The sequence below is a fragment of the Misgurnus anguillicaudatus genome, chromosome 11, assembly GCF_027580225.2.
Source record: "Misgurnus anguillicaudatus chromosome 11, ASM2758022v2, whole genome shotgun sequence".
NCBI lineage: Eukaryota > Metazoa > Chordata > Actinopteri > Cypriniformes > Cobitidae > Misgurnus > Misgurnus anguillicaudatus.
In genome coordinates, this window is record NC_073347.2 from 25,569,260 (window position 1) to 25,593,230 (window position 23,971).

Below are 23,971 nucleotides of genomic sequence, written 5' to 3' on the forward strand. Positions count from 1 at the left end.
ATGTAACCACACCTTTAACATTAAATAAAGACAAAAGCCTAGTTGTAATTAACTTTTGAAAAACATTAACCGAACTGAATTTTTATAAAAATCTGTTTCACTTTTGTCTAAAAGAAAATATAGGCCTACTGCACTGTGTAATTTAATAGGTTTTCTTTCTTTATCAGTTTATCATATTTCCTTTACACAGACTCTTAAATTTCGAATATCAATAATGGATTTAATGGAATAATGGAAAAAAGTTACCAATAAAAGCTAGCATTACAGCATTTTTTATAAGTCCATAAGATAGTTTTTTTATAAGAGAGTAACAAAAATATATAAACTAATAAAACTGCAATCTAGATGTGAATCTTTATCTTTATATCATGACACCCAGGTATAAAACAGCAATGATCGATTGAGTGTCAATTTAATTAATATACTTTGACAGGTTATTCTTTGAAAGGTGTGTCAGGCGTGTGGCATTCGCATTTGTTTTACGTACATGGGTGTGAATTACCAGAATTTGGTCCAGAACAATATGAAAATATTTTATAATCTGTTGGTTATACATTTTAATACATTACCTTACAAAATACTACAAAATTACAATGTTTTTCTAATTATATAACCATAATTAAGTATACTGTACTTATTAATGATGATTTATAGTACTCCAAAACTTAGGTGAACTATAAATTCACAGTCGATTTTCAGAATAGCAATGAAACATTCACAAAATGCACATATTCCGCACTCATTTTGCAGCTGTATAAAGCTTTGTTACAGTTCTTACACATTGAATAATAGGGTGGTAAAAGGTCACACTAGGCCACATCACAATGATGATACAACAAAGCAGGTTTAAACGCACTTGCGTCACACTCCTTGCCTCTCCCAAGATGATCTTTACAAATTATCACGTTCCAGGTGAAATGTTTTGCCATTGTGTATTGACAGATTTTACAATGCTAATTTCTATACTGTATGTGAGCATTCTCTGTAAATACTGTACATGATAGTGTTACATGCATGACTGAGTTCTTTTAGCAGCATTTCCTTTATAGTTGCGTGTGTCTATAACTGTTGCATCTGTCACATATAACTCATTACCCATATTATACAAAAAAATGCCAGCAAGACTTATTGTGAGACATATGCTACAATACAAAATAATACTTGATCACTACCACCATAAATATACTGTATTCAATGTATGTCAATTGCATTTTAACATTAACAACAAACAGTGGCTCACTAAATGTAATTGCTTTATAATAGTCTTTTAGTTTTATAACATGTCACATGTGAATGGAAATGTCGACATCAAACTGTAGTTTTACTGTTGACCCACGAATTTATTGGTTAGCTATTCGAGGTCAAGTCAACGTGGTATGTTTGCCTTGTAAGTGAGCTGCAGCAAAAACAGTTGTCAAATGATGATTCGTCAGATGGCTACTATAAAATGATTGGCCAGTTTTTTGTTTGTTTTTGCTGAATAACTGTCAGTACAATCTGAATATGACAGAAAATTGCATTACTTCAGTTGCATGCTTTAGTTGACAAAATTAAAAGAAAGCAAACGGACTACATAAAACATAAGAATAATATTTGTAAATAAAAAAGCTTTAAATGACGTGGTGGCTACTGTTACTGTAGTGTTTGAATTTTGTCAATTTATTTTCATTTTTTTATCAGAAAGGTTTCTGCAACTACATCCAGAGTAGTGAATAAACCGGTTAAGTTGGGAAGGTATAGAAAACTATAATCTATAAACTTTTTGCGCCCCCCCCCAAAGAAAATTACATAAAACAATCTTAAACTAAAACATATTAAATTATACAGTGTAGTGCTATTGGTTAGTATATCCTTATTTTTCTGAGGTGTAATTACACAAAATTTATGATTAATTAATGTATTTTATAAAATTGCCATAAAACTGGGGCACCATGGCACCACCTTGTGCCTCCCTAAGTGGGGCCCATCACCCAGTTTGAGAACCACTGATCTATAGTAAACATCACATGGACAGTATATAACCAAATGTCAGATTTTTTCAGTATGTTTAAACTATTTTATCCCAAATATCCAATAACAATGTGTTTTTCTCATAATATGATCCCTTCAACATCGGAATCGACATAATAAAAGTTTGCTGCGCACATATTTACAAAATAGACAACTTTTAACACTTCAACCCTTACAAATTCTAATATTTGTTAATTTATTGTGTTTTAACATGTATGTATGTAACCCAAAGGTTTAATGTTTGTGCATTGTTTCATAAGTTACTTGGTAAGATTGGTAAGATCAGCTTTAAAGTACAACCACTCATACAGAACCAGCACTTTTGTTTTAATGGCCCAGAACAGATGCTCTCCACTGAGTTTGAGAGCATTGTAGAGTACTTCAGTTTAATTAACTGTTTCCAGCCTTTCATCCTTTTATTCACTAACAACTGCTCTAATGTACCTTAATTCTTAGCACATTTCACAAGATCTACATATTATCCAGGCAATAGGATTTTTTTAAATGTCAATCTAGCTGCATTAATCAACCACAACATTTAACTTTGTTGACACGGATAATATCTAAAACATAAGCCTATATAGTATCACCCAAGGCATGCAAGTTGTTACACAGTTTATTAACTTTTATTTGTTTAAAGGGATGGAGGAAAAACTGCATTTCATCCTGTTGTCTTCTCTTTGATGTGTGCACTACAGATACAATCATTTGACACAGGCAAGGCACTCTGACCTAAAATTCTCATTTGATAAGCTAAAGACAATATTGAAATTTGGTTAAAGGCCATCTTTTCAAAGGCATCTCTAACAAGAATAATTTATTATAATTTCAAGATTGTTACAAATTACAATAATGCAAAGACAAAAGAGCCAGAAATGAGAAAGCAAGGTATATTTAATTATTGCAAGTTTTTTCAAAAATTTTTATAAGAAAAGACATTTCAACCTATACATTCATTTAGAATTGTATATTTCTGAGCTTTTACAAAATATAATTTCCATCATGGCATACACATTTTTGTGGCACTACACAAAACCAAACATTACACAAATTTTGGTCCATTGACTTTAAATGTAGTTAGTTCTAGACTGTTAGTATCAGTGACAACAGAAAGAGAAATCATTTGATCATGCACAATAAAGCAAATAAAAGAATATTTGTTTATACTTAACTAGATGAAAAAAATATCCATGTATAATCCAAATTTAGTCACAGGGGCAACAGGCAGTTCCCCTGTGAAGAACGCACACACAGACATATAAGCACCATCTTATTCATGGCTGTTCAGCCTTTACCAAAACATGTCATAATAACAGATAATAGAGAATTGCCTTATTAAAAGCAGAAACATCAGGGTCAGTCAATTTTTCACTTATCTAAAACATAAAAGTGAAATTACAAAATTAACAGATTTAATATGGCAGCACATCGATTGCCTCGGCAGAGTGCAAATTGACATGGAATTTGATTGTGAATTAATACCATAGCATTCCCATTTCACATTCATTTTTACTAATGTGAGGGATTGGGTCTTTGGATGACTGTTGACTAAACAGACAAATTGTCATGAGAAATGTTTATCCACTGTATTGTATATTTTAAAGAGACTTGTAGCCTATTTGACAAATCATCCATGTCAAACACGCACAACACATACAAGTGTTTTATTTTTTTGTTAAAGTTTATGAGCATCTAGCAACTTTTCGATGTTAATGCAAAAGACAAATGAATCATCACATTTGAAGGGTACAAAACTGCAGTCATAACTTGCTCGTGAAAAAATAGCACATTTTACTCTGTCTGTGTAAGTGTTTATATATGTCAGTGTAATCTGAACTAAGATATCTCAGCGGATACAAGCAAAACCTAAAAAGAAAGAAGATGGCATGAATTTGCATTAATGACAAATCAACATAACAGACAAAAATTTAAAGAGCTTTTAAGTGCGAACACAACCATGGAAAAAGTCACTGCCCTCAGTCAGATATTGCAAGATTCTGGCAGTTAAAAGGGACACAAGTGTAAACATGGTAAAGACATTCTGCTCATGGTGATCTCAGGGTTTTAGAGTGGTAACTGAGCCATATTCGGACCATGTAAAGTAGGCACATCCAGGATCAACTCATTATATGGTCAGTAACAATACGAGGTGCTGAAGATACTCCAGTGATTTCATCTTGTGACTCAGTTGCTCTTGAGCGTCTCTATGCTTCCCTGCAGAAGAGACACGCTGTTCTGTGGTGGGTGTAAAGGTGAGATAAAACAAAAGAGAAGAAAAGGGAGAGAACAATTAAAGTCAACATATTTATAACCAGATATGTGTCATCCACAAAGCCAAGCCCATCATTCTTACCCTAGCATGTTTTATCTCCAGTTCAGCCATCTCAATCAAATTCTTGCGGAAGGCCACTACACGCCTTGACTTGAAGCTGGTAAGCTCTGCAAAACCAACCAATTTACATTAACAAAGTGTCAATTAATCCTGGTGGGAATGGATTTACATTTAGTCATTTAGCAGATGCTTTTATCCAAAGCGTCTTACATAAGTGCACTAAGACTAGTCTTATCAAGCATAACAAAGTATACAGAGCTACGTTTTTTTTAACCTTTGCACTTTTGGTCACCACCCTAAGACCAGACCTACTACATCACACCATCATAAACTAGATAGATAGACAAATAGATAGATACCTCTCTTGCCAGACTCCGAGAGCTTGTCAAACTTTTGCAGACACTGCTTCTGGTTCTCCTCTGCCTGTGCAATGTCTTTACCCTTCAGACGAGCCCGGTCAAGAGCTTTATTGGAATTCTCGTAATCGGAGAGTGCCCGTGCCCGTCTGTACAAAAGGTCCTAAAGGAATTCTAATGTGTTAGGCTGTGTGTCCATCAAAGCATCTTTAAGCAACTGAAAACACCAGGCGCTCCTTTGAAAAGAGCAGCGGTGGGCATGCTTTGAATGTGCAACATCTTTTCAGGTTGTTGTTCTAAAAAATATCTGCCAAAGTAATGTAGCCAGAATTTGATTTCCCTGATAGTTTGTTTTACACCAATTAATATTGTTTTATAGTTGTATCTGTAGGACGTGACTGTTGGTCTGGGTGGTATTTGACCTGCCCCTCCTCTTCTGTGATTAAATGGTTGGGTAAAAAGTGACATTGACAAGCAGAGGGTATTATTAAAATTGTTGAACATTTTTTTAACTCTTGCCGCCTTGCAAACTATAAAAAAAATACACTGGCCTAAGGAAAAAATACTTTGGTGGACATACAGCCAGAATAAAGACTCTATAATTGAACATTGAAAGTGTATAATGACTTCTTTAATAGAATTATATACAAAACATACAACAGCAACACCTAGTGGGATAACAGACTTATAATATTCTGCTCCTGTCTCATTAAAGCTGCAATCAGTAAAATTTGCCTCTCTATCACCATCTTTGTTTGAAACATAAAATTGCAAGTTACTATGTACTTTTTTTAATTGCATGACAGAACAAACAAAAAACCAAGGAAACATGTTATGTACTTATCTGTACTTTTGTGAAACAAATGACTTGGCCTTCAAAATCAGACGAAACAACTACATTATAAATCATCATATGTTTACCGTTGTGAATTGGACTAAGATAAGGAGATTTAATTTAATTGCTAAATAACTGATTTTTTATTCTTAAAAAAAAGTTACAGATTGCAGCTTTAATAAAACTGATGTGTTAATATTTTTAACTTGAATACTTAATTAAAAATAAAGGAAAGTTTTACCTTGGCTGCTTGAATGTCTCTGGTGTAATATCTCAGCAGCTCTGTTAGTTTAAGCTCCTCATCTGATGCCACTCGGTCCTCCAGTTTCTGCAAAACATACACTTGCACGTCAAGAACAGAAAAAAGCCAAAAGTTTTACCTCCAACAGCATGGTACTTATGAGCTTATAAATATAGAGATCATATATATATACTCACTCTAAGCTTTTCAAACACTTCAGCAACTTTTTCTAAGTGCCTAGACAACAAAATAGAAAGAATATTAGAAATCTAATAAGCATGTGTAATATATATATATATATATATATATATATATATATATATATATATATATATATATATATATATATATATATATATATATATATATATATATATATATATATATATATATATATATTAGGGCTGTCAAAAAATTAATCGCGATTAATCGCATCCAAAATAAAAGTTTGTGTTTACATAACATATGTGTGTGTACTGTGTGTAAATATTATGTATATATAAAAACACACAGAATAATATATATATTTAAGAAAAATTGGTAATATTTATATATAGAATATTTATATTTCTATATTATATAAATTATATAAATGTATATACAGTATATAAATGCAAATATTTCATAAATATATACATGAATGTGTGTGTATTTATATATACATAATATTTACACACAGTACACACACATATGTTATGTAAACACAAACTTTTATTTTGGATGCGATAAATCGCGATTAATCTTTTGACAGCCCTAATATATATATATATATATATATATGAAGGGTTTGCTTCCAAAACACGATAAACACCTTTTTTTTTTTTAAATAGTTACTGCTCAAATCATTATTGTATCAGGTCAGTATTTAAAAGTAAATGCTTAATTTGACGCAAAATACAATGTCCGACGTGTTATTCTGTCATCTTTTTTCCCAAAACGCAATAAACGCCACTCCTCCTTTTCTGCAGAATGCAATAAATCCGCTCCACAAATTACAGCGCACCATTCCACGCATTGTAAACAAGCAATGGTGGCGTGTTAAGTACATGGAATCCTAGTTTTCCTTATCTACTTTGTACTTTGGGATCAACAAACAAACAAAAACAAAAATATAGCTGCAAGCAGCGATACCGGGGTCAAGCCAAACATGGCAAAAAATGATTCATACGTGATGACTGTCATGATTTAAGATCTAAGTTTGCATTAGTTTTATGAAAAAAATAGCAATTTTTTCGTATCTTGAGACCACTAGGTGGCGTTGTGCCGAAACAATAGATGGTGCCTCAGGTCATGACTGTGATGACACATACCAAATTTAGTGTAAATACGATAAAGCGATACGAAGATATAGCCTTAAATGACTGGACCACTAGGGGGCACTGACCAAAGAATAAATTGTGACTCAGGCCTTGATTGTGATGACACCCACCAAATTTGGTGTGAATGCGATAAAGAGATGCAGAGATATAGCTTCAAATCTCTTGACCACTAGGGGGTGCCGAAAAGTTTACAAGGCCTCTCAGAACATGTTGCTGATGAACCATACCAAGTTTCATAACAATACGCAATTGCGTTTCTGAAATACTTGAACTTAAAGAAAAAATTCAAAATGGCCGACACACAAAATGGCCGACCAAAAACCATTTGGTATTGTTTGACTCGGCATGACTCACGAAATCTAAAAAGACCAATATCATTATTTTACATTCAAGTTTGCAGTAGTTATAAGCAAAAACAGACATATTTTATATCTCGTGACCAGTAGGGGGCAGTGTGACGAAACGGTGCATGCAGCCTCAGGTCATCACTGTTATGACATATACCAAGTCTCATATTAATTCGCAAAAGTTTTGCGAAGATACAGGCTCAAACACATTTTGGCGTGCTCGCCCTCGCATTCTTTGATGCGTTATACGACAACGGATAGGTCTACCGAAAAGCTTTTGATAACTTTTTGTCTAGAGTGTCTCTAGATGATGCATACCAAAAATCAAGCCAATCACACGAGCGATCTAGGAGGAGTTCGAAAAAGTAGGTGTTCAATATAATTCAAAATGGCCGACAGGAAGTAGGTTTGCCCTAGACATATTTGGTACAGTAGGACTCAGCACGAGCCAAGGAATCAATAGAGTGAAGTCTTATGTCATAGTGGCAATTTAATCAAATGATATAAAGATTTTAAACAATTTATTTACATATCCTGACCACTAGGTGGCGCTGTCCTAAAGATTTATAGGTGCGCTCAGAACATGTCACTGATGAACCATGCCAAATTTCGTAGCGATACGCCATTCTATTTGTGAAATACTGAACTTAATGAGAAAATTCAAAATGGCCGAAACCCAAAATGGCAGACTGAAAACCGTTTGGTATTGTTTGACTCGGCATGCCTCAAGGAATCTAACAAGACCACCTTCATGATTTTAGACTCAAGTTTGAAGTAGTTATAAGCGAAAATAGGCATTTTTCGAATCTCGTTACCACTAGGTGGCACTGTTACGAAACGTTGCAGGCACCCTCAGGTCATGACTGTAATGACATATACCAAGTTTCGTGTCGATACAATAAAGTTTTGCGAAGATACAGCCTCACGTCCGTTTTGGCGTGCTCGCCGCCATATATGTTGTCAATTTATACGAGAACGCATTGGTCTATCAAAAAGCTTTTGATAACTTTTTGTCTGGGGTGTCTCTCCATGCTACATTCCAAAGGACATGCAAATCGGACAAACGGTCTAGGAGGAGTTCGAAAAAGTAGGTTTTACGGAAAATTCTAAATGGCGGAAAGATGTGCATGACACAAATGACATCAATGTGTGCAATTGAATCATCATGAGCCAAGGATTCAGATGAAACAAGAATTTAGTTTCTAGGACTCACAGGTCAGAAGATATGAGCATGAACATAAGTGGATTTTTGGACTGTTGGTGGCGCTAGAGGGTTTGAGTCAGACACACCAATGTTGCTACAGTAACTTCTGAGGCTGTCCTCTACATGTGTACCAAATTTCATAACTTTCCTACGTACGGTTCTATGGGCTGCCATTGACTTCAATGGCGGAAGAACAAGGATGAATAATAATAATAAGAAAACTGACAATAACAATAGGTGTCTACGCCACTTCGTGGCTTGACCCCTAATAATACTTTAATGGCACTGATAAACCTGATGGTTTTCTGTGACGGGAAAGAAACGTAAGCCATCAACAGGGGTGCAAACTCCTCAGGGGTGAAAAAGGTGACAAAGATACAATTGCTAATTTTATATATATATATATATATATATATATATATATATATATATATATATATATATATATATATATATATATATATATATATATATATATATATATATATATATATATATATATATATATATATATATATATATATATATAATTTGTATTTTCATTTTAATTTTAATAGTTTTATTAATTATTTATTCATTGTAAATCTTATTAATTTGAGCATTTACTAATACATTTTTTAAAATCAAATTTGAAACTGTTAACCACAAACTAACATCAATTACTGTAATGACATAAACAAGAATTAATAAATGCTTACAATATATTGTTCATCGTTTGATCATAATGCATTTACTAATGTGAACAAATACAAAGCGTTTAGTGTTACAGAAACTTATTTAAAAAAGAAACTTAGTATTTCCTATTATTCAGTAGGCCTATACATAAACAAACAATTCAGGGTTTGTTCTGTTCACAGTAGGGCTGTCGTGGTAACCGCATGACCGCGCTACTGAAAAGCCCAACCGCATGGAAAAAAGCAACCGCAACAACCGCGCCTTTCACGTTAAATTCATGAAACTATATGCCGCCTTGTTTTTCACGACATACAGTACATGTATAAAAAAGGCCAAATAGATTGTCAAGAGTTAAGAGAGTAGGCCAATTTGTTTTTCGTAAATTTCAATTAAAAATGTAATACTTCATATTTCGTTAAATCATACAGTGAATGTGTGAAAAAGTAAAACTGAGATGACAGAATATCTGTGGTGTAGTCTGCCTCTAGATGCAGTTTTAAAGATTAAAATTACTGATAAATATAACTAATAAACACAAGTGACGCCAAAATATAACTGGTTGCTTACCAGCATTAAAACCTCATAAGCGTCCGCTCCGTGGATGCAGCCAATATAACGCTGCGGTTGCTTTTGTGAACTGAATGCACACTTGACTTTCACCTAGACATTTAGATATGCAAGTTTTTCATCAACAGTATCTGCGTGAAAGATTTTAAACATTGATGATTATCTGCCGACTCGACTGTTTCATCCCAGCATCCTCTATACGGAGAGTCTGCTTTATTAACGGCTTTTCCTTCGGTCCGCGTGAGCTAAACGTTTCCGCTTTTTACTCGCATATATTTCTACATATTTTCGACAAAGGAAGACACAAGATATAATGTAAGTTATTATAGATAGCATTTAAGCTTGTTCTGAAATGATGACAAATCTGTGTGACTAAAAATGACCTCTCCAGCTTAATTTAGCCAAAATAATGATACATTACATTCGTTTTCATACTTTATATATGCACGTTAATTTATTTACTAATGTATTATTAAAAATACCCTAAATTATTATGCACTGCCTTCTGTATTGCATTCGTTTTGTACATTTACAGGTGCACAAATACTGGCTAATTTTAACTTCTTTAAGACACTGCTGTTCTGTATTGACCGATGCTCTGTTAATTTGCGCTTAACAAACCTAAATGATGTTCTTTAATTTATTTTTGTTTTCTCAAAAATATATTTAGCTGTAGTATAGCTTGTGTTAATCTTTTTTTCATAAGGGGAAATACATGTAGCCTACCCTTCTACATTAGTTGACCTCATTGTTCTGGATTTTAAAAAATAATTTTATTTTAGTAAATGAAGGTGGTAACCGCGACAGTTCACAGTCATAGCTATATTATGAATATGAACCCTGAACGAGCAACTCGAATTCAATTCCTATACAATTCGATATACAAATATTACAGGTATTAAAGGTAGAAAAGGGATTTAGTTAAGAGCAGTGATAGATTTCTTTCAATGCCGTTTTTATTAATACAAGTGACAGGAGCAAAATTAGGTAACTTCCCCTTTAAGACCAAAGTCCGGATCTAATACTCTTACACATGCGTTTTCTCTTTCAGCTGTTTACTTTCTTTTACCTAAATAGTCGTGTTTATAAGGACACTTGCAAAGACGGGAATTTTGACGCATGTGTGTAACTTATTTGAGGCTAATACAGCGGCAAAATACTCAAAAGCTCAATGAGAGGCGGATGCGCGACTTGCACGCTCCTTTCAAACTGAAACAGCTAATGCGCGCATATAGCACTGTTGTTTTTGTTTCAACGGCTTAAAATCACTTGTTTTAAAACTGCGGTGCTTAAATACCTGTACAAATGTTAAGTTTTGGTGACCACGCGAACAGCAATGTGATGTGGGCGCGTAACCTTGATTAGAAAATACTACGAGTTAAGTGTGTGCGCTCATTCTGCACAGACTGTTTAAACTTCGGGAGCAAATAAGGTGACTATAAATTGTAAAACATAACCCGCCAAACTGGCTAGTGATTTGACATCATTACCACAATATCTGGAAATTATTTTCATATTTTCATTCATTGCGACCCTGTCGTAGACCCCCCTCACCCCTCATTTTCAAAAACTCATCGGATCTAGACGAATCACAAGGATGACCTATTTTGGATTAAAAACGGCGAATTTCGCCGAAAGGTGACAAGTTTGCACCCCTGCATCAAAATCTAATGATTTACACGAGAAGCACTCGAGAGCCGGTTGCTTGTTCTGCCGACAGCATCAAGCTTCTCTCATGCTAACACATTGACCACCGAGAATCTTATGAAAACGTCTCCATTATTTTACTTGAAGTCAATGAGCTGATCCCTGTGAAAAATGTTAAGCGATGACGTCCCAAGTATAACAGCAGCAATGACAGTGTTTTGATTAATGCCAATAATGTTTATTTTTTATCAGTGTATACCACTGTTCAACTAAATGAATATAACATGGCAAAGATGAATGCACATTAAATATTGATTCAATAGATTTATAGCATTTTGTAAAAAAAACTTGTTTTTATAATAAATTTTCGAATATCAAGTTATGGATTTGAATTTTTTATGTTTTTATAACCTAAAGATGCTATGTGAAAGTTTGTAACAGAAAATAGTGGTTTTCATCTTGTCACTTTCTTGGTATAGAAAACACGTTTTTACCGAAATTAGTCAAAATGGATTTATTGCGTTTTGGAAACTCTTCATATATTTTTTTAAGTTTCTTCCCCTTTTTTGATGTAGATGTTAGAAATGCACCATTAAAATGTAAGTTTTATAAACTGTTATACAAGTAGAACTGTTTAGAACTACAGTCTGTACTAAAGAACAATTTTTCCTTGCATATCAGCAAAAAACATTTTAATGCAATAGTTTCTATATAAGCTTCAGGGTGAGTAAATCACATGCACTGTAAAAATAATGCAGCAATTTTTTCAAATCAACATATATTTTTTGTTACTTTAACAAATTAAGATAAACAATTTCAACTTGTTTTTATTAATTATGTCAACTTATCACAAATGAAAACTGAAAATAGTAGGCTGAATTGACTTGCAAAACCAAGTTGTTTTAACATCATGCTGCATTTTTTTAGTGTGGTAATTTTCATTTTTGGCCGAACTATCCCTTGTATATGCGACATGTTATCTTGAGCACAAAATATGTTGCTCACTTTTTCAAGACGGTGTTGTTGTCTGCAGCAGTGCTGTTCAGAGTCGCAGAAATATGATTATAATCATCAGCAACGTCTAAGAGTAAAAGACAACAACATAACTTAGCATTTATGAATCTGTATTAATAAATCATAGTCAAAACACTGACAAAAACAACAATAAAGTCTCACTTTTGTGTGAAGAGGTCATTTTCTCAGCCTTAGTAGTGGCATCTTTGATTTTTCCAGAATAATCTAACAGGAATGTCTTCTCCTGTTCGAAAAACTCATCAACCTCCTAAAAAAAACCACAAAAATGACAAACAGTACATTGGCAATAAACATCTACAACAAAACATTAGCACGAAAGACAAAACAAGCACTTTTTCAGGCTGTGTTTACAAAAAGCTTTACAGACAAAAAGCTTAACAAGAGTTGATGTAATACCGACCTTGACCCCTGAAACGAGGAGTTCATCGGCATTCTTCGCCACAAACTTAAAGAATCCACCAAACATTTCCTTGGCATTTTTTCTCCTTACGCTGAGCTATACAACCCATAAGAAGAAGAGCAGTATGCAATGAACCAACCAGAAGGCAGCAACATAAACTCTTTATAAATATTGGCTGAGATCCAGTAATGTCACTTTTCTGTGTTATTTGTAGCAGTTATTCACCCTTGACAATGCAATACAAGAGATACAGGTTAAGGCTGCATTTTAAAAGAATTTTTATGAATCGGCAAAAAAACTGCCGTCCAGTCAGAGACAGCTGTTGTGCTGAACTAAGCAGGAAGTAGCTCTTGGAGATATATCCCCCCTCCCTCTTTTATCTTATACACTCATCCTCCGCCTTCTCTCCATTGACTACAAACTGCCAACACTGCAGCTTAACAGGAAGCAAACAAAGCCAACAGCCCCTCTTCTTAACACTCTGTTTCCTGGTCTAGAGAGAAAAGAATTCTATCCAAGAGGAATACTCACATCCTGGTCGTATTCCAGGAATATCTGGAAGTTTCTGTCTTTGCTTAAGATAGGGTGGGAGGAAAGTCTCTGGAGAAAAACTTCATGAACCTGCACGGTCTTCTTAAAAACAGCAAGATATTCCCTGAATGGACATACAGATTTTAACATACACAATTAAATACTGGTAATCTATAAAGAGTGGACCTAAAGCACATAAATGATTAAATACATGAGAATTACAAATTAGACATACGCCTCAAGTTCCTGCTTCATTTTGGCATATTCCTCCTTTGTCATGCTGGATTCCCCCTCTCCCAGCTTGTGCATCTTGTCCCTGGGACCCTCAAAGTCAGGCTTTGGTGGGGCAGGAGGGATCTAAGGAATTTAAAGAAGCAAAGGACAGAAAGCACCAGAGTGAAATTTTAATTTCAAAATGAGACAGGATGAAGAAATGCAAGTCAGGTATTAAAGGATTTGCTCCTGTATAGCTCAGTAGTAGAGCATTGCGTTAGCAGCATAGTCATGCATTTTAAGTCGTTTTGTAGACAACATAAACACTGAATTAAGACTTACAATGAAGCCAGCATAGTCCTCAGTCTCCACAATAGTGTCATGAAGCCAAATGAAATCTTCATGTTGACGTGACACAGAAAAATCTGGCTTCTGAAAGGAACTAAGTGTAGTCTGAGAGGAAGTGAAGAACAAATTATATGAGATCAAATGACACAGGAAGAAAAAACAGACTTCTACTATTCTAGATGATACTATGCCCTACAGGAATGTGTGCAATCTACTAAAATTGCTTATTTGGTTTACCTTGGTGTGAACGGTGAATTTGACTTTGTCACGTTCACAAAGGGCGTCAGGGATATCAATGATGAGAGAAGCGTCGATATTCAAGTCGACTGACACAGCGCGCAGCTAAATAAAACAACAAGACAAATCGGGAAGTCACCCACAAACATCTTAGAAAGAAAGTATAGCATATGCAGATATAATGAGAACGTTATTTCAAATACAGGCAATTTGAACTATTCAAACTAAGTTACTCTAACGTTACTTTTTAAGGCTAAAGAAAAATGTCATTCAGTCACGTGCTCTACAAAATAAACTACTAAATTTTCTCAAAAAGAACTGATTTAAATGGAAAATTCATTTGATGCAAATTAGTACTCAGAAAGCCAGAAACAGTCGATTGCATGTTTTTAATACTTACGTTACTCAATTTAGTTACTTTTTATTTTAAAAAAAGTTGACTATTTATTTCACAGCACATTTGTCAACAGCTGTTCCATTAGATCGTGCTTTATAAATTAAGTGATATTACCATTAAAATACAGTTAAAGCGAGTGAAAATTGAATTGTGATCATTTACTACTTTGTTTGTGCAAAACAGACATGGGCGGTTATGAACTGATCGAGCAGAATGAATCCTTTAAACATTCCTAATAAACAACTTCTGTGTCAATAATAAATAGAAATTGCATTACCTTCTCTTTATCACTGTCACCTGAGATGGATGTCATGATAAGAATATATTTCGGTTAGATGCTCGTCTCTGAAAATTGTAGCAAAGTGTACTTTTAACTTTCCAAGTGCAGCCCGTTGCTCTTCACTTTTCACTTTCGTCTGTCACTGTGGACTTCCGGTTAGACATTTTTTTCTGGCACCACATCAAAATAAAAGTCTTTTTTTTTATAAAACGTACTTTCGATCGCGTCAAAAACATTATTTTGAACACGTTTAAAATAATAATTTACACATAATTTTACAGACTTACTATGTAATTTTGAAATAAAAAATTGTGTTATCTTTTTTACTTCAAGCACTAACGTGAACCGTATCAAAACGCTTCCATTCAAGAACTCAATCCAATACATTTATATTTCAAGCCTCTTCTTTGCTTCAGAAAGCTTATGACTTGTGTGCTTGCTCTTTGTAAAATAAAGTTTTCAAACTTCACACGGTTCATGTCAACGAACAGCATTGTGGGAAATGATGTTTTATACACAGGCGTTCTATGTATTTTTAGTAAGATTAGAACTACATTTCCCACAATCATTAAAGCAGAGCCAATTCAAACTGTTCGCTCCGATTGAAACTGGCTAATGTAGCAAGCAATGCATCCCCAAACTTTTTCTATCTGATTTTAATCTAATATCCAAGGCAATATATGCACAATTAAGGTCAATCTTCATCATGGAAACGAACAGATAAGATAAACAGCGTCACAAACAGAGATCACAATGAAGGTATTGAAGCTGTTGATACAACGTAACAGCGTGAGATCAATGGGTTTTCCCTCTGGTCAGTTCTCGCTCGTGGAGAACTTTTCAACCAGCTGTCAATGGCGAACACGCAAAAAGGTCAGTCAATACAGCACAGTTGACACAGAAAGATATTCATCTCTAGTGCGGGCGGTGGTGTCATCTAAAACCAGCTCTCAGACACCTGCAAGCATCGAGGATGAGGATTATCAGTTGTACGGACCTGTTATAAGAGCCAGACCGCCTTCTCAACAGCAAAGAGTACCAAAAAACCTGCATCCACTTTTAAACCAAGCCAAAGGTCCTTCTCGGTATGTGCCGGGACCTTTGGCTCGTATAAATTTGCAGAGGGACTCTACCAAGCCATCACTTCCCAGTGTGACCAAGATCCTGCAGAAGACCATGCCACCTGAGCAGGCTTTTATCCTGGAGAGGTGGAAGAGAAGGATGATTGCTGAGCTCGGGGAGGACGGGTTTAAAGAATACAGCTTGAGTAAGAACACTTATTGTTTTTCTTTTGTTACATTAAAAAAGAACTTTATGTAATTTATGTGTTGTGTTTAGATCTTTTCAAACAGGGAAAGCTATTCCATGCTGCCATTGAGGAAACTTTCACAGAGGAAACCTCCTCTAAGGAGGACACGGAGTGTCCATCAGAGGCGGCTGGATATATGGAGAGTGTATCTCATGTATTGAATGATATAACAGGAGTGAGAGCAATTGAGAGTGCTGTATATCATTCTGAATTACAGTACCTTGGTATCGTAGATTGTGTTGCACAGTACAAGTAAGATGCATTCATTAAAAGTATACATTTGTTTAGTATGTGCCATATGCAAAGATGTATAGTAAAACAAATTCCATAATGTGTTTTTTGTATATGAATACAAAAACATTTGCTTTCCTGATCATTTGTCACATCCATTGAAAATGTTACTGTTGATATGTTTTGGTTTCTTAAATGCTTTTTAATCTCTTTCACAGAGATTCATTGTGTGTCATTGATTGGAAGACCTCAGAAAAACCTAAACCCTTTCTTCACAATACGTACGATAATCCATTACAAGTAGCTGCGTACATTGGGGCTCTAAACAGTGACAACAACTATAGCTACCAGGTAAACATCAGTATAAAGCATCTTTATTTTTAAACGATTTGCTGGAGTTTCATTTTCTCATTCCTGGTATGCTCTTTATGTACAGGTAGAAAACGGTTTAATTGTGGTGGCCTACAAAGATGGATCACCTGCACACGCTCACTTCCTACGCTCCGATCAGATTATGGCATTTTGGGAGAAATGGCTCCTACGACTCGAAGAGTATGCAGAAAAATAGGAGACCTTTAACTAACGTAGTGTGAAAGAAGTAAGCAGATGCTACAGAATTTTGAAATTTCTACACAGTGTGTAGTTCAATTGTAAATGTTTAATTTTACATTTGATGTAAAGAATAAATACAGTGTTTTACACACTTTGTCTTACTTTAAAATGTTACTCTGTTGTTGATTATTTATAAATTGTATGCACATTACATAAAACAGTTAGCTGGCATCCACAAAGGCATCTGTATTTACTCTCTAAAAGTAATCAGTGTAATTGTTCAGAAATCATTCAAGACAACCCAGGCTGTCCTGTATTCTGGATCCTCTGTGAATCCCAGGTTTGTGAAGAGCCTATAGGACACCTGGTTTTCCTCTTCTATATAACAATACACTGGATAACCTTGAGAGTGCAAATTTCTTGACATAATGGAAACCAAAGCTTTTGCATAGCCCTTTCTTCTGTGTTCTGGAATCGTGTACAACATTCCCATTGCACCGAAAGTATAAGTCAATACCCATGCTACTGGCTGATCATCTGAATCCAGAACACAACAGGAGGGGAAGTTTAAAATCATATTCCTAATCATTCGAATGCTGTGTTCGTTGCCAAACTTCCAGGTATTGTTGATTAGAGCAATATGGGACTCATTAAGGGAAGACATCTTCAGTGATAAACTGCAGAGAAAAAGCATTTTAAGTTAAACGTTGTTGATTATACATTGATGTTAAAAATGTACTAAAGGCCTTGTTTTGTATACATATACCCATATATGGCTTGATTTAAACTCTGACCTGCCATATAATTGCATGTAGCAAGTGAGTTAATGATTATAGTTATACTTCACCTATCAACGGATACAATTTTTGATGGTTCTTGAAGAACCATCATGCGGCACACAGCTGCTTTATTTACAGGTACACCTTTGTTTGCTGCAATAGTTTCTAGTATCTCTCTATGATGAAGATCGATGGCTTAAAATAAAGATTCAAAAGTAAAAGGTGTTAAAAATCTAAGAGAATTTTATTGAATATAGAAAAAACAGTACAAAAGAGCTGTGCATACCCAAACAAATAAACGTATTCCAATGAATGATGTCTGTCTGTGCTAGTATGTCTCTGAGATGACCCTCATTTTTGGAAAATACACTCAGATCCTTGAAATGGTCTCCTTTCTGTAGATGAGTAATAAACATACAGTAGGTCAGCACTTGTTTGACCTACTTTCGTAAGTGAATTGTCTTTTAACAAGAATTTATAGCTAACGTTACCTCCAGAATGTCTGGTTTAATGAGTACAACTTGGAACTCTGGCCAGTGGTCTACAAATACACTAATGGGATCTGCTCTCTGACCAGTTCTGTTGAGATGAAAAATGTACCCATATACCTAAAAATATCCAGAACAAAAATGTGTAAATATATGAATTATTCTCAAAATAATATAATGCCATATTTAACCTATTCGAGGGATGTTAAACGACAGCTAAAAATTAAGAAACCTAAAGGTTTTCAAACCTGCAGCGAGTGTGGGAAGTACTTTTTAAGGTCTACTTCCAGGGTCTTGAGTTCCTTTGTGGTCAGCTGGTACATCGCGCGCTCTGCTACAGATCGTCTCGTGTCGACTGTAGGTTCCTGCTTTTTAATGCCTCGTGAGTCGTGCAATAAACTGAGCAGACCTATCACGTGTTTATTAAGGATCTGTGGTTTTTGTAATGCGTCCAAACTTATTGGGTGAGATTCATGAAGAGATCAGTTTGTGGAACATCTCTTTCGTTTTGTGCTAGAGCCAAAGAGGTTCGGGCACGCGCACACTATATTAATAAACTGTAGCAGGGTTAAAAGGCGCTCTCGACATTTGTCATGAAAATCTCGTCATACGCGCATGACCATAAGCTTTATGGATGACGTCCCAAAGCGCCCACCCATTTACAGCGCGCGTGATCAAATAGCCTGAGCGCGCATTTTGGCAACGGAAGTTGTGTTATTCCGCAGTCTTTTTTACAGTCTGGTTCTAACGTGTCATAGATATCTATGCTAACGTGTTAGGAACTCAGAAAGTTTATCAAAACGGTTTCCCAGCATCAAAATATCTGGTTGTTGCATTTGGTTGCACTAATATAATATACTGAAAGACCCAAAACACACTACATGAAGTAATTTTCCATTAGTTTTAATGGTAAACAGAAAACCATTATTTTTCAACAAGGATGTATTAAAGACATGCAGTAATAAAGTACTACTAAAACCATTATCCACACAATAGTCCTTGTTTTATCACATGGCTTTGACCAAAAAATATTGTAAAAGCATTTGTCAATCAAATGGAAACATTTATTTCAGTTAATATATTGCAGGTAGAAAACCACTTTAGGCTTGGGGCGTTTCTGTCAGACAGGAGTAATGAATTCATACCAGGCAGCCATATAAGAAGGGTCCTCAGTAAAACCAAGGCTTGTAAAAAGTTTGTAGGAAAGCTGATTGCAATCTTCAATAAAACAGTAAACAGGATAGCCCTGAGAATGAAGTCTCTTTGCCATTGTGGTGACCAGGGCTTTGGCATAGCCCTTTCCTCGATGCTCTGGTTGTGTGTACAATATACCTAAGGCACAGTAATCATACAAAAGGATCCAAGACACAGGCTGGTTGTTGTCATCTGTAATGCAGCACGTAGGGAAATGGGTGATGAGATTTAGGATGTTCTTGTAACCTTTCTCATCCCCACCAAATTTCCAAGCCTTGTTGACTACATCAGCATGGGACGCATTAAGTACCGACACTTTGGTCTCAAGGTCACTAAGGTATGAAAAGATGTAATAACCTATTTATTTTACATGTGCATTGCAAGTTTTTAAATCAGAATGTTAATAATAAAATGCAGTTTAAACAATGAATACGGTTGACTTGAGTATCTCTCACCATCCTACCTGTTACTGAGCTCAGGTAAATGCTTTGGCTCAGGTAATATCATTAGGTGCACTAAGGAGAAACCCTTCATTTGGACACTCCGAGAAGCAGCAATTTCCTTCAGCATAGGCGAATGACGTACATCACATCCTAGAATGAATTTATTCAAAATAATCAAAAGACAGCAGAATTAGTATTTTTCTTTATAAAAAAATAAAAAGTCATACCTCCTATTAAGAAGTATGTGTTCCAGTCAATTGCGTTTTCCACAGTCAACATTCTCTTCAAGTCTTCTTCATTTGTAGTGTACAGAGTGACCTTCTTCATAAAGTCTTTGGCTCGACAATTCTGTTGATTTTAAATAAACTTCAATATAATAGCATACAAACGTTTTTATGGATTTAAATATTGTATATGTAAAAAAAAACTTACATTTGGATCTGGACGAACAATTATAGTAGTAAAAGCTGGCCACGAGTCTACCACAACCTCCAAAGTGTGCGGTTTCCCTCTGTTTATGGCGAAAACAAATCCGTACACCTAAAAACCAAGTTATTTCATTCGGTGTGACAAAGCAACATGGAAAAACATAACCATGATTAAACCGCTTGCTTACTTTTAAGGATTTAGGCAAGTGCTCGTGTAAAGTGATCTCGGCTAACTTTAACTCTTCTGAATTTAAGATTTTCATGTTTCGCAGTTAAAAACAGGTTGGTTACGGTTGAATCTGTAAAGAATGAGAAATATAGTTTGTCAGGAAGACGTAGCAAATGTCACTATCCGATCCAGACCAGAGGCAACCGACGTAAGGTAAGGCGGGGACTTATTGAAAGGTTTAATTTTTAACCTCGATGTAAAGTGCAGATTTCAATTTAACATGAGTTTGGAAACACTGCCTTACAACATACTTACTAATCTTTAGTTGTGAATTTTCAGATCGTATTTCACAAGTACCAAGAGTGAGACGTTATAGCTGCTGCAGACTCGAATCTTTCCATTGCATTTACGCTTGTTAGACAGTAGATGTCCGCGGAGTGCCTCATTCGAGCATTTGAATCATTTTGATGCAACGAAGCCTCGTCGTTTCTCTCATGAATATTTAACAGACCAGTGATTTGCATACGTGTTCTGTGTTTTCCATATCCATAGGTGTTTTCCGTTCAATGTTTTTTTCCAATTTTCCGCTGCCGTGCAATTGATACCTCAACGATCCAATCACAGACTAAAACGGCTTGCAGGAGGCGGGATTTGTCATGTGTGGGCGGAGACAAGTACGGTAGTATGTACTGCGTAGTTTGTCTCTTATTATTACATTTTTGTAACATGTGTTTATTATCTTTTTTATTTATAAAAAGAAAAGATAAAACAGTTTAAATAGTGACACAATAACTTCTTTTTGTGAAAGAAAAATAACAAAATACTTTACAGTAGTGGGAACTATTCTGTCATTCAACTTCGACTGTTGTGTGTGCCAATACTTTAATCCACATTTCTTTTATGTATTTGGCAAAAGTCTATCCAAAGCAACTTTGTGCATTCAAGGTAAATGTTCTTTTCAACATGTGTAAGAATTCAAATGACCTTTGCACTCTTAACGCAATTGAGCTACAAGGAACCATGCTTTCCCACATGCTATAGTCAATGCAGTGATCAGGTTTATTTTCTATGCAAAAGAAAATGTGTATGCTTGTGTTTTTTTTTTCATGACAACAAATCTATTTCTTGAGCTTCTTTAACCATTTTTATTGAAAAAAAAAATACTACATCTTCCTCACTATTCCTAAATATAAATAATATGTAGAAAATAATATGTATATTTACCTCAGCAGGTGTATACTAGACATGTGCTAGCTGTCCCACATACTGTTAAATACAATTTCTTTCAAACCCATTGACTGCTTGAGAAAATCAATATAGTCAACATAACTTACATCATAAATATAACCAAATGAACTGAGGGCACAGACATCAATGAATCAACCATGTTTTAATAGTAAAGAATAAACAAATACAGAAACATGCCTTTTATTATTTAAAAATTTCTAATCAATAAACTTTAAAAAGATGCCATGGTCGATGGGGTATGTTATGGAGCATTCTTACTGAATGATCTGTTGTTGATAAAGATTATAGAGACAGAAAAAATAATTTCAAACAATAAAAACGGTTTACTAAAATACAGGTCAGATTTAATGCCGGACAACTATGAAATCCTCCAGACGGCACTAGTACGTGGTCTATGGGCAGGTGTTTTCCATGACCTTGATTGAGTTTCTCCATGACTGGCTCCAGACCACGATTTTGCAATAAGGCACCTTAAGGAAAGAAATGATAAAGGTTGTATTCTCACACACAGGGTATTTTTTATTCTGTAAAACAGATATGTAAACAGATAACCACAATATAATGATATGTGCATTTTGTCTTACATCTTGGTTCGCAGCATCAGCGACGCAATCGGTCTCGACTCCACCCTTTCTGCAGCTGGTTCTAGCCAACTTCACAGTGAAGATGTATTTCAGGCCAGCGACAACCTACAAGTTATTAATAAAACATTAATAACCTAAAATAACATAAAAAAGCTGTCACAATAGACATGAAGACATCCTTCATCTATAGTGGGCATTATGGAAAGCCATTACAATAATGTTTCCTCTGTTCATGTAATACTACACACATTATGATGCAAGTAAGGTTAATGGTTTATTTAGGCAGCAAATGGGTTGATTAAAAATTGGATGGACATGTCTACTACATTAAATTCTAGCCAATTTGATTTTCTTACCCTTAGACATTCAGGTTTTTTGTGTAGCCTGATTTGTTTGGCTCCATATTAAGGGACCAATGGTTCTGTTTTATTTGTTACATGTATAAAGCAAGAAACTCCTAATAAACACCTAAACCTGGAAACTATTTAACCAGTTTTGTACTTTGAAAGGGATAGTTCAACCAAAAATGAAGTCTGTCATCGTTTAATCACTGTCATGTGGTTACAAACCCACATACATTTCTTTGGTCTGATGAACGCAAAGGTATGGAAGATATTTTGAGAAATGTTTGTAACCAAACCATTCGTGGACCCCATTCACTTCCATAGTAGGGATAAAGAGTACTATGAAAGTAAATGGGGTCTATGAACCATTTATAACAACATGAGAGTGAGTAAATGATGACATATTTTCATTTATGGGTGAACTATCCCTTTAAGCAAGCATGTACAAGTCTTTACCTATGCACTGTTGGCATGAACCGCCCTGTCAACTAGCTACATTCACCTGCTGTTTATGTGTCAGTGAAACTAACCATACCCTAAACAACACCCTTAAGAAAATGAACAATTATTGTAGTGTAGCAGTCATGTTCTTGGTGGACTCATTTATTGTATTTACTAGTGTATAACAATGGTAGTTTGTGTTTTACTACTAATATCATGGTTAATGTAGTAAAACTCTGGATAATGTTTGTAAGGGCAGGCACGTAATGTCACGTTTGATGATTTAATCATCAGTAATCATCAGTAATCAATCATCATGACAGTCAAAGTTGTTAAAGAAACTGATTATTTTATAAAATGGTATGCGGATGTCATCGACATATTTAAGCGTTAATAGGATAAAAACAAATAAACAAACACTTACTTGTCTTTGGACTTCGAAGACTTCGGAAACCCCTCGCACAAACGCATCGTTGCTTGCCCTGTTGTACTGTACCATAGCATAATTTAACGCTTCTTGAGCGCCTTGATCAGTCATGTCAATACCCACTGGGGCTCCAACCATCCCGGCGCTCGCCACGGCCAAAATTACTACGAAAATCGGCACTATCATTTTAGTATCCATGACGAAGTTAGTATTAAATGATTCGAAGTGTTTTGATTTGCTATGTAAACAGATCGAAACTGCAGAAGAAAACTGCGGCCTGGGATTATATAAACAATACGTCACATGATGAAGCACAGTGGATAGGGGAGGTGTCTAGCGGCTCAACCAATCGCATTCGTA

At 35.1% G+C, this 23,971-nt stretch overlaps 4 protein-coding genes across 4 annotated transcripts; 1 reads left to right on the plus strand and 3 right to left on the minus strand.

The window, feature by feature from the left end:
• Positions 1–2,886: 2,886 nt before the first annotated feature.
• On the minus strand, positions 2,887–15,148 carry snx5 (sorting nexin 5). Its single transcript, XM_055169970.2, has 13 exons — positions 14,972–15,148; positions 14,298–14,402; positions 14,055–14,165; positions 13,735–13,856; positions 13,500–13,623; positions 12,969–13,064; positions 12,710–12,815; positions 12,539–12,614; positions 5,972–6,011; positions 5,775–5,861; positions 4,702–4,861; positions 4,364–4,449; positions 2,887–4,245 (listed from the first exon to the last, which is right to left on the minus strand). Exons 1-13 carry the CDS (start codon positions 15,005–15,007, stop codon positions 4,195–4,197), a joined length of 1,200 nt encoding a protein of 399 aa, XP_055025945.1. The 5' UTR covers positions 15,008–15,148; the 3' UTR covers positions 2,887–4,194.
• Positions 15,149–15,537: 389 nt separating this feature from the next.
• On the plus strand, positions 15,538–17,235 carry mgme1 (mitochondrial genome maintenance exonuclease 1). Its single transcript, XM_055169972.2, has 4 exons — positions 15,538–16,241; positions 16,313–16,535; positions 16,733–16,865; positions 16,951–17,235. The coding sequence occupies exons 1-4, from the start codon at positions 15,728–15,730 to the stop codon at positions 17,080–17,082; spliced, it is 1,002 nt and encodes a 333-aa protein (XP_055025947.2). The 5' UTR covers positions 15,538–15,727; the 3' UTR covers positions 17,083–17,235.
• Positions 17,236–17,346: 111 nt separating this feature from the next.
• LOC129416586 (uncharacterized) lies at positions 17,347–21,162 on the minus strand. Its single transcript, XM_055170920.2, has 11 exons — positions 20,883–21,162; positions 20,587–20,697; positions 20,403–20,510; positions 20,198–20,318; positions 19,991–20,120; positions 19,460–19,859; positions 18,582–18,809; positions 18,337–18,453; positions 18,132–18,240; positions 17,914–18,040; positions 17,347–17,743 (listed from the first exon to the last, which is right to left on the minus strand). The coding sequence occupies exons 2-11, from the start codon at positions 20,659–20,661 to the stop codon at positions 17,347–17,349; spliced, it is 1,812 nt and encodes a 603-aa protein (XP_055026895.2). The 5' UTR covers positions 20,662–20,697; positions 20,883–21,162.
• Positions 21,163–21,942: 780 nt separating this feature from the next.
• Positions 21,943–23,911, minus strand: cst3 (cystatin C (amyloid angiopathy and cerebral hemorrhage)). The gene is made up of 3 exons (XM_055169981.2): positions 23,609–23,911; positions 22,400–22,504; positions 21,943–22,285 (listed from the first exon to the last, which is right to left on the minus strand). Exons 1-3 carry the CDS (start codon positions 23,807–23,809, stop codon positions 22,208–22,210), a joined length of 384 nt encoding a protein of 127 aa, XP_055025956.1. The 5' UTR covers positions 23,810–23,911; the 3' UTR covers positions 21,943–22,207.
• Between the last annotated feature and the right edge of the window lie 60 nt (positions 23,912–23,971).